Raw genomic sequence first — 15,588 nt, forward strand, 5'->3', positions numbered from 1 at the left:
GACTGTGAGATCCTCTCCCCACAGAGCTGCATTACCGAGCCTGTAGTTTGGGTTTGGCATTTTTCTTTTTTTTTGCTTAAGTAAAACTCCTATTCACGTTTTAGTACACTTACACACACACACACACACACACACACACACACACACACACACACACACACACATGGAGTGCGAGGATTTATCTTATTAATAAAATATCACCCTTCCTCTCAGACCTTGGATATAATGCTTACTATTAAATGCACCTGTCTTTTTTAACTAAGCAAAAAAGCAATGATGCTGTCAAGTCATCCTTAGGTTATTAAAAGTATGAAATATTATGTATCAGTTGTTGAGCTTTGGAGGTGCGTTTCGGCATCTTTTGTCATATTGTAACTAATATAATTGTTCAGCTAAGCCAACTGGCTACAGCGTTTGCAGACGTACAGCGTCTGCAAACGCGTGAACTCTCAAAATATCTGTATTTACATGTAAACAATGCCATTCTCTTGTTCAGTGGATACAGTAAATACTGCCATTTTTTTCAAAGCCACAGGCTTCCAAAGATACACAAAAGGTGCCCTTTGACATCAGTCTCTGGATGGTTGAGGAGATGTTGGATTACCAGAGAAAACAAACTGTTTGAATTAATGATAAAGTCAATGATATGTGAAGGGATGTTTGTAGAGTGTACCAGTGGATGACTGACTGGTGCCCTCCTGCTCCCACAGTTCAGCCAAATCTGGTTTTGAAAAAAAAAACAACAAAAAACTGTGATGAGAGGTAACTCTTGCAGTGGCTGAAGCTCCCCTTGTGTGCGGTTGTCAGTGGTTAGTTTAAAAGGCTTTTTTGGGAGTTTTTAGGTGAGGTGAGTCATGTTGAGCGCTTCTGATTTGCATAAAGAACTTAATGCAAAAGAGGAGAGGCCAACTTGACTGCTTACACAGAGAAGCACTTAAAAGGGAAGTACTTAAATTACAGATCGTGTGGCCCAATAACAGATGTACGGTGGGTTGCGGGTCCTGTAATATATAAGATAAAGTGCTGTAATTACAAGATAATTAAGCAGGAGACCATGGTTTGTGTGCCCTTTTCAAGATTCATTTTGCACTTACTGGTTTTCACTCACTGTGACTGTGACTCACTGAGCACCCAGAGTATGCCGAAAGGCCCAGGGCAAACATCTGCATGTGAGACTGTGGAAGTGACACCAGGTTTGTGTAAACTAGTCAAACAAAACGGTTCCATCTTTTTTCTTTCCATTTAAAATAATATCACACAAATTGCTGTTCTCATCCATAATGACCAGCTAATTCAAACAAACACAGTGGAGGCTGTTGGAAAACATAGTAGGATTTGGAGCTACAAATGATGATTATGGAAAATATGTAGTACCACTGTGGCTCTTACCATCTTTGTTTATGACTACATATGCATAAATACCCAAATCATACCCAGGTGTACACACGGGTGATCACACCCACAAACTACACCCTTTTTGGCTCCTACCTCAAAGCACACTGTGTTCTGTTGATCTTATGTGCTGCACAATAATGTTTAACATTTAGTATTTACTGTCATATTCCCATATATCATTGTGATGTTGTTTATTCTATTACTCTTGTTCTCTTCTGCTTGTTTTCTTTTTTCTTTCTCAGCAGATGATCCAGGTGATTGATATATGCATTTTTTTTTCTCTGCCCGTTCTGTTGGTTTTTGTCTTTTGCCCTTCTCCCCCGTCCCTCTTCTCAGCTGTTTCTCTTTCCCTCTTTCTTTCTCCCCTTCTTTCCCCCAGTCAAGTCTGTCCCGTATTCAGTAAGTGAAAATAAAATAAACAATAAAAGGTGAATCAAATGGACCATTACGGCAAGGCTGGGATGGTCAGTTTGGTAAAGTAAATCCGTTGGGCATCTTTCTTTGCCTTTAGACAACAATTCTGATGGCAAAAGAGCCAAACGGGACAGGCCAAAAAACAAAAAAAACAAAAAAAACCCCAAAAAACAACAAAAAAAAACAAAAAAACGGTTCCATCTTTTTTCTTTCCATTTAAAATAATATCACACAAATTGCTGTTCTCATCCATAATGACCAGCTAATTCAAACAAACACAGTGGAGGCTGTTGGAAAACATAGTAGGATTTGGAGCTACAAATGATGATTATGGAAAATATGTAGTACCACTGTGGCTCTTACCATCTTTGTTTATGACTACATATGCATAAATACCCAAATCATACCCAAATCATTGCCCTCGCTTACACAGAACATGCTATCCATCACAGGGCATACATTATCAAGCCGCTCCTCTCTAAACACATGATCATCTTACTTACATTTGCATGCCTTGACACGCAGCAACTGTTTATTAACAACTGTAAACCAACACAATTATGAAAACATGATCCCAGAGTAGAAACAGCACCATCATATTTCGGGGGCCTTGATGGGGACTTGCCATGATGGAATGGAGGGTGAAATTCCCACTTTTATTAAGACATCTCACGCGATAATGCAGGTGTGGCTCTTGCAACAGCCTGAAGCTTAGTGGAAGTTGAGTGATAGAGCAGGACAATAACACTAAAAATCAAAATAATAAAATAAACTTTTGCAGTGGCCCGGTCGGACCTCTGAGTTCAGCCCAATCCTGCCGCCTGACCTCAAGAGACACATTTAGAGCAGACACCCCAACATTATAGCTGAGGCAAGTAGTTCTGTCAGGAGGAATGGTACACAATGGACCAATTAACACAGCGGAGGCAGCTGCAAATGATGTCATTATAAAGCAGACTCTTCAATATTTTGCCATTAAAAAGTTACAGCGCACAATCTCCGTAAAACGTATTGTTCTATTCTGCTGGTGTGAATGAAAGACAATGAAATTTGATGAAATGTGTTCTTGCCTTGTTCTTGCTGTGCTATTAATAAAATGAAAAAAAGGTCAGCATGTGACAGCAGCTTCCACATAGCAGTTTCCCGTCATGTAATATAGATATTTGCAGTAGTTAAGAAACATTAATATGGGTTTTAAGTAGAAAATTAAACATAAATGAAGGAAGCTTACATTTTGCAGGCCGTCACTAGGGAAACTACACCAATGACTCTACACCCACACTCTAACATTTAAGTAGACCTTTATTGGTTTACACACCAAACTACTTTGGATTGCAAAATGCCAGCTTATTTATAATACATTGTGTGCTGTTGAGTGATCGCTACGAGTGATGACACTGAGGCCATGTCCTTGGGAGTGATTCAGTTAGTTTGGCTGTTTGAGTGACGTGCAGCTATATACATTGCCTTTACAGTATTTTTGAGGGTTATCTAATGTTTTTAAAATGTATGTCTTTCTGCCAAAAACTACAATTTAAATAAACAATAAATATAGAATTAACATGCATTTTTGTAGCTATTATTTTTCATCAAAACATTCCATGTTTCATCGAATGAGGGCTTCAGTTTGATATTGCACAGCAAACTGCCATGTGAGCTGCTGAGATTTTTCATTTTCACCTTGTCAGCTCATTCTTCGAGTGTGAGTGGTGGTAAATTTCCTGGACACATTCTGGGTCAGAAGCAGGTGAGCTGCGTGGAGTAGGCTGAATGGTGTGGAGCACCCAGCTGGCAGCTCTGAGAGGAGCTCTTACACCAAATTATAGTGCCCATAAAGTTGTTTTTCTTGAGTGTAAAAAGGAAATCAAAACATATTAAAGCACTTCAATTCACAGTATATGATTATCTACAGGGGCTGAGCCACAGTGAGGCTGCTGTAGACAGTGGTCAGGACTTAAAGCCAGCTTAACTCTATTTTTGTAACACATAACCAAAAATCACATGATAATGTACAATTTAATAACAGCAAAATCTATTTCCTCTACAATCAGATGTGCAGTATTTATTCCCACTAAATCATTGTTTTAATGCTATAAAGTATATTATTAGGCCAGAGGGGCCATGGCGCGATATGGCAGCCTCGCTTCTGTCAGTCTGCCTCAGGGCAGCTGTGGCTACAACCGTAGCTGCCTCCACCAGTGTGTGAATGTGAGAGTGACTGAATAGTGGCATTGTAAAGCGCTTTGGGTGCCTTGAAAAGCGCTATATAAATCCAATCCATTATTATTATTATTATTATTATTATTATTATTATTATTATTATTATTATTATTAAGGAAGTAATAAATGCAGTGGAACACTTCATTCTCTGGTGCACAATAGTTTGTGGTAATAACTTTAATTATATCATATTTATATTCATTTTAAAGAACAATCAAGCTGATATGTTTGCATGGAAACTAAGAGCATCTATGGAGCAGATTTTTTCAGGGAAAAATAATGAGATACATGTGACTGTTCAGTTCTCGCATATATTGTTTTCAGTGAAAGTCTTCTGATCAGCAGTAGCCCAGGCTCCCTATCTTGTTGTCTGCACTGTAACACAACATTTTTATTACTAATTTCAAGTCTTCCACTTTGCGTCAGTCCTTTTTAAATGTGTTTTGGCCCAGAGACGATAGTGGCATTTCTGGATCATGGCTTCTTCTTTGCATGACAGAGCTGTAATCTGCATTTGTGGATGGCACAGTGGACTGTTTTCATAGACAATGATTTCTGAAAGTGTTCCCAACCATTGATTTCCATGACAGAATCAAGCCTTTTTAATGCAGTGCCGCCTGAGGGCCTGAAGATCACATGCATCCAATACTGATTTTCGGTCTTCGGTCACAATTTGCAGAATTAATTAATTTTTTTGTAGATTGGTTAACCTCTGCTCGCCTTTACTTCTGAGAAACTCTGCCTCTCTAAGATGCTCTTTTCATACTCAGTCATGTATCTGAGCTGATGCCAATGAACCCAATTAGATGCAAAATGTTCCTCCAGCTGTCTCTTTTTAGTACCACTTACTTTTCCAGCCTTTCCCAAGTTTCTGGTGATGTGTTTCTTTCACCAAATTCAATCTGAGTTAATATTTTATAATGAACTGTTAGTATTTCCGGGTTGCTAAAAGTAATTCAATAAAGGGCTAGATAGTGGGAGATGCCATAAAAAGTTGAAGCCTTTCAGCACGTCATTTCGGTGAAGATGGCGTCAGTGAACATGATCAGACAGCATTTAAGGGTCTATGTATGTCATGTTAAGTGTGGGAGAAAAAATCTGAAATGAGGGTGTCTCTTGAACTTGCTTTGCTCCTGCTTACCAGGGTTCGTCAAAGCCATAACACTATTTATTGATAAGTAGCTGAAGACAATAGTACTGTGAGGATATGACCTTGATAATGAGACTTATTTCAAAGTGTAAACATTCAGAATCTTGAATGTCAGCCATTTCCACCCAAGCGAATTAGTTCATGCCATTTGCTCTATAATGATTGATTTGCTCAACACTGCCACCACACATATGCTCATTAAAAGATGTCCCTAGTGAGTCGCAGGCGAATCGCTGCAACTGGGCCATATGGCTGCTTCCTTCCTTGCTTATTGGCTGACCTCTGTACATCATGCTGACAGTTTTCACCATGCTGCTTCTCACAGAGTGGAATTGTCTCCAGTGAAATCCTGCTGACTGTTGGTCCCCTGGTCATCTCTGTCTCTCAGTGTGGATCCCGGAGAGTAGTAACACCCCCCCCCCCCCCCCCCCCCACACACACACACACACACACACACCCGCCCCCCTCACTTTGCCTTTTGTTTTCACCGTGAATGTCAGCTGAAACAAAGTGTTTGCAGTTCTCCATCTGTGACACCTGCATATCCAATCTACACAGTCATGTGTGGCTGTTGTGGTCAGTACTCACATTGCTACCTGGTGCTGACCTTTGAACCTTGGAAAGGTAGCACAGGATGCTTGTAATTTTATGCAGTACTTGGCTTCTCGAAGTTCTTTATGTCACTGGAAGAAACAGGGCAGGTTATTGTGCCATGGGGATCCTGTTCCTGCTTCAGATTCTGAAGGAGGATATATCCGTTTTCAGAAACCACTTACAAAGCTGTAAAGGGTTTTTTTTAAAAAGGATGATCAATAGATCTAAATCAGTCACAAGGTTTCCAATTTTAAATCCCATTAGTTTTTCAGATGGGCTTGCTTCAAGCTGAGAGTGCAGGCCTTTGAAGTCTACAGCATAAAGATCTATTTAGAATGACCTGAATATTTCTTTTTATTACAGATACATTTCTATCTGATGTGTTCTTAGTATGTGGCTGGAGGAGTAAATAAGTGGCTTACTACTGTGTGCCTCCCTCCAGTAATACTACAGTTCCAATGGCCTTTGTTACATGGCAGTTTCACTCCTTCACGCCTTATCAGAACAATGGGCGAGTGACCAAGGTCTATTAGTTTTCCAAAGGGCGTGGGAGAAATGCATACATGGCGTTACAGAGAGTTCACATCACCCTTCGCTCTACTTCTTTCGGACGGTCCTGCAGAAGGCTAGCACCATTTCATTTCTCCGTGGAAAACGAAGGAGTTGCACGAACCGAGGGGAAAACGACTAATAAAACCAAGAAAGCAACTCTCAATGCCACACGAAAGGCGAGAAACCCCGCACGGCTATTTTCAGTAAGAGCATTTCTGTTTTCACTGAAAGCGCCACGAGCGAGAGAGAAAGAAAGGCAGAGGTGAACGGAAATTACGCCGCGTCGGAGCTGCAGCCGTGCGAGGCTTTCTGTAGCAGGTAGTTTCTCATTGGATGTGTGTTATGTTTTTTTAAACTGCTAGATTAAAGTGACAAAAGCTGGGTGATGAACACGAGGCGCCCTCCCGGATAAATCGCAAAGCATGGCAAGAACGCTCCTCTCCGAAGAAGCAGGTGTATTCCGCCAAGTGAAGGCGCAGGACTCAGAACAGCAGCGACGCACAGCCGCCTCTGGACCGTAATCACCTGCTCCAAAGGAAAACACCCCATTCTAAGACACTGTGGCTCTTAACCTGCGTATCATCGTCAGAATAACTAGATTTTCTCTCAACTTAAATCTCGTCTGCTAACCAGGAGGATGAGAGTGCCGTGACACAGCGGGACGCATTTGGAAAATTCTGTACTGACAGGAAGAAAAAGTCAAGGATTGTTCTGTTGGCTTTTTTTGTTTTTATTTTGCAGCTCACTCTTATTAAGGACAAAATTATCTGCAAGGATGGCCGGGGCACTCTTCTCAGTGGACTCAGTCTACATCGGAATGGAGGTGGTAATTGCTGTGGCGTCTGTAATCGGGAATGTGATGGTGGTCTGGGCGGTGAAGATTAATAAATCGTTGCGAGATACCACGTTTTGTTTTATTGTCTCCCTGGCTCTGGCGGATATTGCAGTGGGAGCACTCGTCATCCCTTTGGCCATTACTATCAACATCGGACTCCAAACTCACTTTTACAGCTGCCTGCTTGTGGCGTGCACGGTGCTGGTCCTGACGCAAAGTTCGATCCTGGCCCTCTTGGCTATTGCAATTGACCGCTATCTCAGGGTCAAAATCCCGACCAGGTAACGACCTTTTTGCAACCTAAAGGATAAAATTAAGGACGGGATTGAGTCATGCGTTATTTGTGTAATGTGGGGAAGTGATACGAATGAAAATAGCATAGATTTGTTGGAGGTACTCACCAGAAATGATAGCAGAAGTCAGCACAGTTCCAGTGCTGTTTCATTGATTTCTGTATGGGTCTCGTTTCACTATACAGGAAGCTGCCAGTCTGCCAGTTTCTTTATATGCATATATATCCGCCTCCCCATGACAGCTTAACAGAGCAAGGCCAATCTACTAACTACTTTAATTAGTCTTTCTGTCATCAGGATCTCTAATGTGCTGAAGAGGTGCACAGCGACACAGAAGTGGTCAGCTTTGCTTCTCCCGCTTTGTATGTGGTGGACACATCATGTCATGCTGGGGTAAAGTAAAAGCACAAGCAGTGGTGTTGAAAAGCTAAAAGGACAAGCCGAGAAGGAAAGAGAAATTACTTATTTGAGAATATTGCCTATGAAAGCCTCAGACCCTTGTCCCCTGTTAAATCCCATGAAGTCTTCCAGGCTTAGTAATATTCTGTCATCAGTTTTAACTCTTGACTTTTCCATGTAAAGTTTGTCTGTCACAGCAGCATCTGGGCGTCCTTGCTCGGGTTATGCATGTAGAAAGTTTCTCAGGAATTGTCACTTGTTTCCAACACACATTGCAGAGACTATATTTAACAATATGCAAATACAGCATTGTAACATTTTCATAAATTACATAATATGCTGCATGCTCTACCACGCTCCCTGTTTTTAGATCAGAACCTGATCTTTTCCGATCTCTTTCAGGCTCAGTTTTTCGATTATTTTATTTATTTATTTTTTTCTGCACTTCTGACACAGACCTCACTTAAGGTCTGGGTCCCTAATCAATACTCATCCTACACATGGCACCTGCTACATTTGGGCTAAATTGAAGAATCTTGTTTTGCCTCACGCTACCCTTTAGCAAAGGTCAGCCTGTGGTAATATGGGTGTTTTCTTTACAGCCAAAACATCCTACATTAAACATTAACCATTAGTAATCTGAAAATGACTAATCACTGGCTTACCATGATGAGCTGTATCAGATAACTACTTTCATCCCTGCCTCGGGGCAAGTATCAGGTTGTGGTCCCTGAAATTCTTTACTTACAAGTCAAGACAGCAGTGATAAGATCTTTAAGCCTCTGCCTTTTTTTTTAACCTCCCTCTGACTCTGGCTACTTCTTCATAAAGCTTCTTAAATAATGAGAAAGCCTAGCCTGCAACACCTTTAATATCCAGTATGTAATAGCAGCTTTCTTTCTTTCTTTTCTTTAAAAAAAAAAACGATTTCTGGTTTTAAGAAAGTCATTAAAAAGTAACAGTCTTGCAAAGGTCAAGTATCAAAGATAATAATTTCAGAAACATATTTTAAAAGGTAATATGTGCTGCAAGGACCTTTTCACAAAGTGTCTTGGGGGTTGTGGCTGTGAAGATGTGAATCACATCTTCTGTCAGCCCAAGGACACTGACAATATGAAAAATGAAGTACAAAGAATGAAAACATGCATGCCCTGACAATGCTATGTGGGAAAGTGCTGACGTGTCGCTCTGCTGTTTACTCCTGTAGGTATAAGCGGGTGGTGACCCCTCGGCGAGCGGCACTGGCAGTCGTGATATGTTGGACGGTAGCGTTTATTGTGGGACTCACACCCATGTTAGGCTGGAACAACCTGAAGCGCTGCCAGGAGAACGGCTCCATCAGCTCCGACCTCATTACCACGTGCAAGTTTGAAAATGTCATCAGCATGGACTACATGGTCTATTTTAACTTTTTCGGCTGGGTGCTCCCACCTCTGCTGCTCATGCTGTTCATCTACGCAGAAATCTTCTACATGATCCACAAGCAGCTTAACAATAAGAAACTGAACACCAGTCACGCAGACCCCAACAGGTACTATGACAAAGAGCTGAATCTTGCTAAATCCCTTGCTCTTGTCCTCTTTCTCTTTGCTGTGAGTTGGCTCCCCCTCCACATCATCAACTGCATCACACTCTTTTGTCCTGAGCGTAACAAGCCCAAAGTCGTCCTCTACATTGCCATCCTGCTCACCCACGGCAACTCTGCGGTCAACCCAATTGTCTACGCTTTCCGCATTAAGAAGTTTCGCTCAGCCTTCCGGAAAATCTGGCAGCAGTACTTCTGCTGCAAGGACACATCGGCTCTGGAGACCCAGGCCAGTGACAGGAAAGAGATGCCAACGTTAGACCTACAGCAGGCAACACCGCCTCTTTCTCCACAGACAGAAATCCCTAAACCCCAGCCTCTGTCTGAGCAAAACCAGAAGGCCGAATCACCTCAAAAACATAAAGGACAATCATCCTTACTGGGGCAGAATGCAGCCTAAGCAAAGGATAGAGCTGATGCCTGGAGAAGTAATGATCAGTGGGCAAAGCATATGCTCTCTCCTTGTCTAATGTGTAACATGCATTGTTACACAGGGCTACAATGCTTAGCGGAAGGGAGCCAGTTAAATCACTGGATGAGCAATTGTCTTCACTCAGGAGGAGTGTATATGCTGAAAGTTTGATCAGAGAGAGGGAAAGAAAGGTTGCATATAATCGTGAAATAATGGAAGTCTTTTTCTGACAGTGACTGTTGGTTTATCTTAGTAACAAACTGAGAACACTGAGCTTTAACTGTTTTATTCAATTTGGTGGAACAGTTGGTGGAAACATTACAAGATGTGCAATATAAGTTATTGTGGTTGGTCAGTATGAGATAATCAGATATTACAACTTTCTTAAACGTTTATATATTCAATGGAGGCGGCAACTCTTACTACTCCATAACTGTGTGTAAGTTTAAAGTGACAGTGGCTAAAAATATATGAATGTAATAATGTAAATATGGGACTAAAAGCAGCACAGCTGTGAATGAGCATATCTTCTTCAGGGTCTTCACTGGGCAACAATGTGTAGTGTGTTATCATGGAAAGGTTTTTTATAACCCCTTAACTCCTTTATGCAGGAGCTCAACCCCCCCCCCCCCTCCCCCCCGTCATTCAGCAGTATCAATCTATAGCAGAAGGAGCGACGAAGAGGGATAAAAAAAGTAGCAGATGGACCAACAAGAGCTTTTAGGTGTTGCATGCAAGAGACTTGAAGAAGGAAGACAGCAAGTCACCTGGGAAAAACCCAAGATGCACTTAAAGCTCCTCCTTGAGTGGATCTCTTCCTGCCAGCCTCTTTTATCTGGTAGTAAGAGTGGGGTTTCCCTTTTTACATTAATAACAACATTATCACATCTCAACACCAGAGTAGCAGCCATGGCCTTATTCATTATCTGAACTGGTGTGGGCTCCACTTTTAACTGACCCAGAAATGACAACCTGAAGATGGTGAGTATGTACTACGCTGTAAGATGAACTTTTTTCGCATTAGCTTAGTAATGTAAGTATGGTAAATGCCACTGACTTAAAGACTGTGTGAGAATGTAAACTAACTTTCTTTTGTCTCTGGAAAAGACTAAGAGGTGGGATAAGACACTGACATTCTCCTAAACTGGTGACAATCTCTTCTGTAAGGTTAAGGCATTTCTATCACTGTCTTAAACATCTGACAGGCAGGAGCAGACAGTGAAGCTGTTTGATTGACTGAAAAGACAGGATCAACAGAAACAGTAAAGCACTCCACCCATGTGAAATGCCTACAAAGTAGAGGCTGGGTGGGTTGTAAATACATACATTTAAGGGAAAAGTGGATGAATAAATGTTTAAAGATGTGTCTTTTTTTAGTTAATGCAATTTACAACCTGGGTTTACAGCTCTGATTAGCACTGAATAGTGAAATATACATGTTTGTGTCATGATTTTATGTTTTTTAATAAAATGTATAATTCCTAGTCCGAATGTTATTACTGAGCACAGTGTCTATGTGCTCTATGATATATGGTTATAAAGTAAAAAGCATTTTCAGCAGTAAATATGATTTTTTTTAAAACTTAAATTGAATGTGGTTATGTTTTTTTGTTTTGTTTTTTTTTTTATAAAAAAGAGGAAACAATCATAAAGAATGCCATCATCAGTCATAGAACATCCATGCAGTGCACATCAGTAAAAACATCAAAATTCAGTCATGGTAAAAAAGAAAGTACATTTATAGGGTTTTACATAACAGGACATAATAAATCATCATCTAATCCTAAGAAAATACAACCTGAGGTGAGCAACAACCCAAACATATTGCACCCGCTTCTTATTTATTTAAGAAAAATAAAGCAAAAATGCAGAAGCAGTGCCTTGAAAATGAAATATAATTAAGCACACCCTTAGCTGCTCCTTAGACTCTAAATTCCACTGGAGGCAGTAAGTGCTGCTGATAAAATGCACTTGAGGAAGTGATCATCACCATGTGTGAGTACCTCTATGAAAGAAGAAGGTTTGGCAGTGTGCAGATGTGGGGCATTCAGGTGTGACACAATGCCAAGGAGGAAAGGCAATAATCTCAGAGAAGCAATTGTTGCCGATCAATATGGGAAAGGTTTGTCATCCGTTTGCACCAACAAAGATTATTCACATGAGGAAAAGATTCAAAAGATCCCCCCCCCCCCCCCCCACACACACACACACAAATAAATAAATAAATAAAATTAAAAAAGAAAGAGAAACCCCCCAAAACCAAGAGCTACACCTCAGAATCTGCAGGCATGTAAGATGTTAAAGCTCTGTAACAGTGTATAGGACACAGATGAGGTCTGTATGGAGATGTTTCTCCATAATGCACAGCACCATGTTTGGTGAAAACTGACCACAGCATATTAGCAGTGCATAACAGCATGTTTTGTAGCCAGAGGACCCGGGCACCTTGAAGTAAAAAAAACAAGGAACTTCTCTGTAAGTCAAAGTATTCTAGAGCCAAACGTGTGAGGCTGAAAGCTAAAGTTAGTCTGAAAATTGGGCCATTATACAGAATAAGCATGCAAGTAAACTAGAAGATCTCCATCAGAATGGTTGAAAAAGAAAAGAGACGTCAGACCTCAGTCTGATTGAAATGCTGCAGTCACGCCTCACAATGATGTGAGAGACTGATGAATTCAACAGAAGATGTAGCACTTGAACTTACTGCTCTAGGTGATTTAATAAGCTGGGTGTACTTAGTTTTCCATACATTGCTTATGTATTTTTGCTCAGTTTTTTAGTTGTGAAGTAATACAGAAACAAGCAGCAGTGACTTTAAACCTTTGATTCGATCTTTCTCTGTGTGCTTTGGTTTCGACTGGATGTGTAGGATGTCAAAAACATTTTGGTTGTAAACTTTGGTCAACTCTGGGTTTTTTTACGTAAATGTAGTTCTTTTACTCAAATAAAGGGTTGTTTCACAGAGTGATTGTAATTGAGAAATATGCTGAATCCCAGGCCACTCATTTAATCAGTTACACATATCAGAGTACAGCAGTGGGTCAAACACAGTACTGTATCTGCTGAGCGATATGTGAAAATGGTACACTGGCAGGTCATTTTTGAGTCTTTTGCTTTTTGTTTCAGTTTTCCGGAAGCCAACCTTCCTGGTTAGGTTCAGTCTCACATCTTTCAAAAACACACCATTATTTCAGGGCTGGTAGTCTAAAAATAATTCCTCAGGAGTCACTGAAGACCATACCAGAGCTAAGGACAGGGAATATTGCATCAGGTGTTCAGGAACATTCAATTATATGGTGAAATTGATCTTTGGATGTGTTAATAAGTGTCTGTTTTCAGTTTTGTGTTTACATTTTATTTCTGCTACTCTCAAGTGGCCGAAAGCACCAGTAAATGCATTTTTAAAAGAACTGGACTAATAGGTCTTACACCTATGTTTCTTCCTTATATAAAGTCATGTTAACTAAGGATGCACTTGTAATATTAAAAGATCATAAACAAGTTCTTTTCTGTCTGTTCAGTCCTCTGGATCATTTGTCATCCTCTGACATGTAATTTTTTCCACAACAATCAGCACTCGAATCGGTGGATATCTCAGCTTCTTATGGGTACCTTGCTGCGGCTTATCAGCGCTGTCAGAGTTCTCATTAATTTTTCAGAATAATGCCGTGAGTGGCTTTATGATAACAGTTGACAGTTGTCACCATTCACACAGCATTTTTTCTCTCTTCTTTCTTCTCAGTCTGTGAGTTTCTTTGATATTAAAAGACTTGTGAAGTTCTGAAAAAGACCAGGCAGCGCAAATAAGGACTGTGCTGTGTCTGCAAGGGTTTATGCTTGAAAGCTGTCAACAGAGTAACTTCACTCGCTTCTTTCTGATATGACATGTGTATAATCCCTACAGTGGATGTTGTGTGCGCAATTTTATATGACATGATGTTAAACAGAAAGCTTTTATAAATCAATAAACTGTTCAATATAATGATTCATAATAGTTTGCTCTGTGGCCCTGTTCTTATCATATTGGCTCCAATGAAAAGATTAAATATTAAGTGAAAGGAGACTTCAGATAAGAATGTGTATTTCTATTAGAGCAGTGACCTTTCCCTGCAGTGACATACTGTCCTTGGGCTGATGTTAGTGTGAACCACAAGGCCTGAGAAAGAAGAGAGAGACTTGTCTTCACACGGTTCATCATTCATAAGAAAAAGTGATACTTAGAGCATAGCTATCATTGACTTTATGAAACCACAAGTGTTATAATACATTTTCACAGTTGTTGTATTGATTGGTTCACATTTCCAAAGACAGTTCTGCTCAGTAATGATCTATTTAAATAATACATGAATTAATAGAGTACAGAGTACCATAATAACAAGTGTGCTTTGAATTTTCTGGCAAACCATATATACACGCACAGTACTGTGCAAAAATCTTGAGCCACCACTCGGGGCTTTTTTCTACAATTCTCATTCACTCAGTCACACACACAATCATACAGTGTTTACATCTATGCCTAAGCAGTTTTTTTAATCTAACATTCACATGTAAACACACACACACACACACACTGATGAATGCATCAAGAGCAACTGGTTGTTCAGCATCTTGCCCAAGAATACACGTGGACTGGAGGAGCCAGGAAGTGATCTACCAGCATTCAGATTGGTAGATGGCCAGCTCTGAGTCACCACTGGCCCTAGGAGGCAGACTTTCTTAAAAACACTCTTTTGCAAACAGAAAGCCTGGAGAACTATTTGCTCTTGAGCAATAGTTCTCCAGGCTTTCTCAAGGTCTCTCCCAGTATTTGTTTGGACATTGGCTGTGTATTCACTCATTTCCAGCCCAGTCTGACAATTTCAGGGAAATTTCTTTATTCTTTTTTTATTTGTTAAGTCACTTAACACTGACCTACTATGAATCGCTCAAGCATAAAAAAAATGCTGATGCTGTATGGTGATGTGTCCTAAAAAAATTAGGTAAGTGAACAAGTGGTGGAAAAACTCTAAACAACTATCTGCAGCAGAAGAACACTATCTGAAAGTCATATCCATAAAATCAGTGGAAACTGGTCTTAGGGAGTGATTACTCCAACTTTGATTTTGGTTCAAATGACCATCAGTATGCATGGACGAGTTCAGAGAGAGATAGAACAGTGAATGTCTAGAACTATCCAACCCAATATCACGGCAAAATGTGTAATAGACACCGAAGCATGAAAAGGGCGCACATGCAGAAGTTGCAGTAAGCAGCAGTAACAGCAAAATATTTTATTTTAAACAAAATTAAAATAATCTTGGGAACGTGTTTAAACAGCCATCATTACACATTAGTTGCCTTGCTTAAACGTTTCTGATGATTAAGGACCCTTGAATATATTTTATAGGGTTTTTTTGCTCACTACCGACTTCTTGGCTGTAAATATATTATTTCTCCCTGTTGGTAATCGTCTGGGTTGAACCATCTGTGAAACATGGTGGAGTTTTTGTTTCTTATGGTTCCTGGTTCAATGACCCAGTGTTTTGAGTTTTTTTTGGTTAATCTTTGGGTTTATGAAGTCATTTAGGGTCTAGTTCTATATTGCTTCATCCTTTGAGCACTTCTGAGTTTTGTTCTGTTCCTTGGTTTGTGTCACCTTTTTGTGTTCAGTCTGTCCTAGACTTGTCCCTGTGTTTCCTTCCTAGCATCACTGTATGAAGTCTGTCTTGTCTCTGTGTGTTTCCCTTTCTGTCTTTGTGT

At 40.3% G+C, this 15,588-nt stretch overlaps 1 protein-coding gene across 1 annotated transcript; it reads left to right on the plus strand.

Moving 5' to 3' along the window:
- The first annotated feature begins 6,328 nt into the window (after positions 1-6,328).
- adora1b (adenosine A1 receptor b) lies at positions 6,329-13,805 on the plus strand. Its single transcript, XM_086277694.1, has 2 exons — positions 6,329-7,441; positions 9,060-13,805. Exons 1-2 carry the CDS (start codon positions 7,101-7,103, stop codon positions 9,835-9,837), a joined length of 1,119 nt encoding a protein of 372 aa, XP_086133820.1. The 5' UTR covers positions 6,329-7,100; the 3' UTR covers positions 9,838-13,805.
- The last annotated feature ends 1,783 nt before the right edge of the window (positions 13,806-15,588 follow it).

Source organism: Aulonocara sp. 'chitande type north' Nkhata Bay, linkage group LG20 (genome assembly GCF_057382095.1).
Source record: "Aulonocara sp. 'chitande type north' Nkhata Bay isolate Kocher_YH1m ecotype deep benthic linkage group LG20, A_spYH_male_GT1.1, whole genome shotgun sequence".
Taxonomy (NCBI): Eukaryota; Metazoa; Chordata; class Actinopteri; order Cichliformes; family Cichlidae; genus Aulonocara; species Aulonocara sp. 'chitande type north' Nkhata Bay.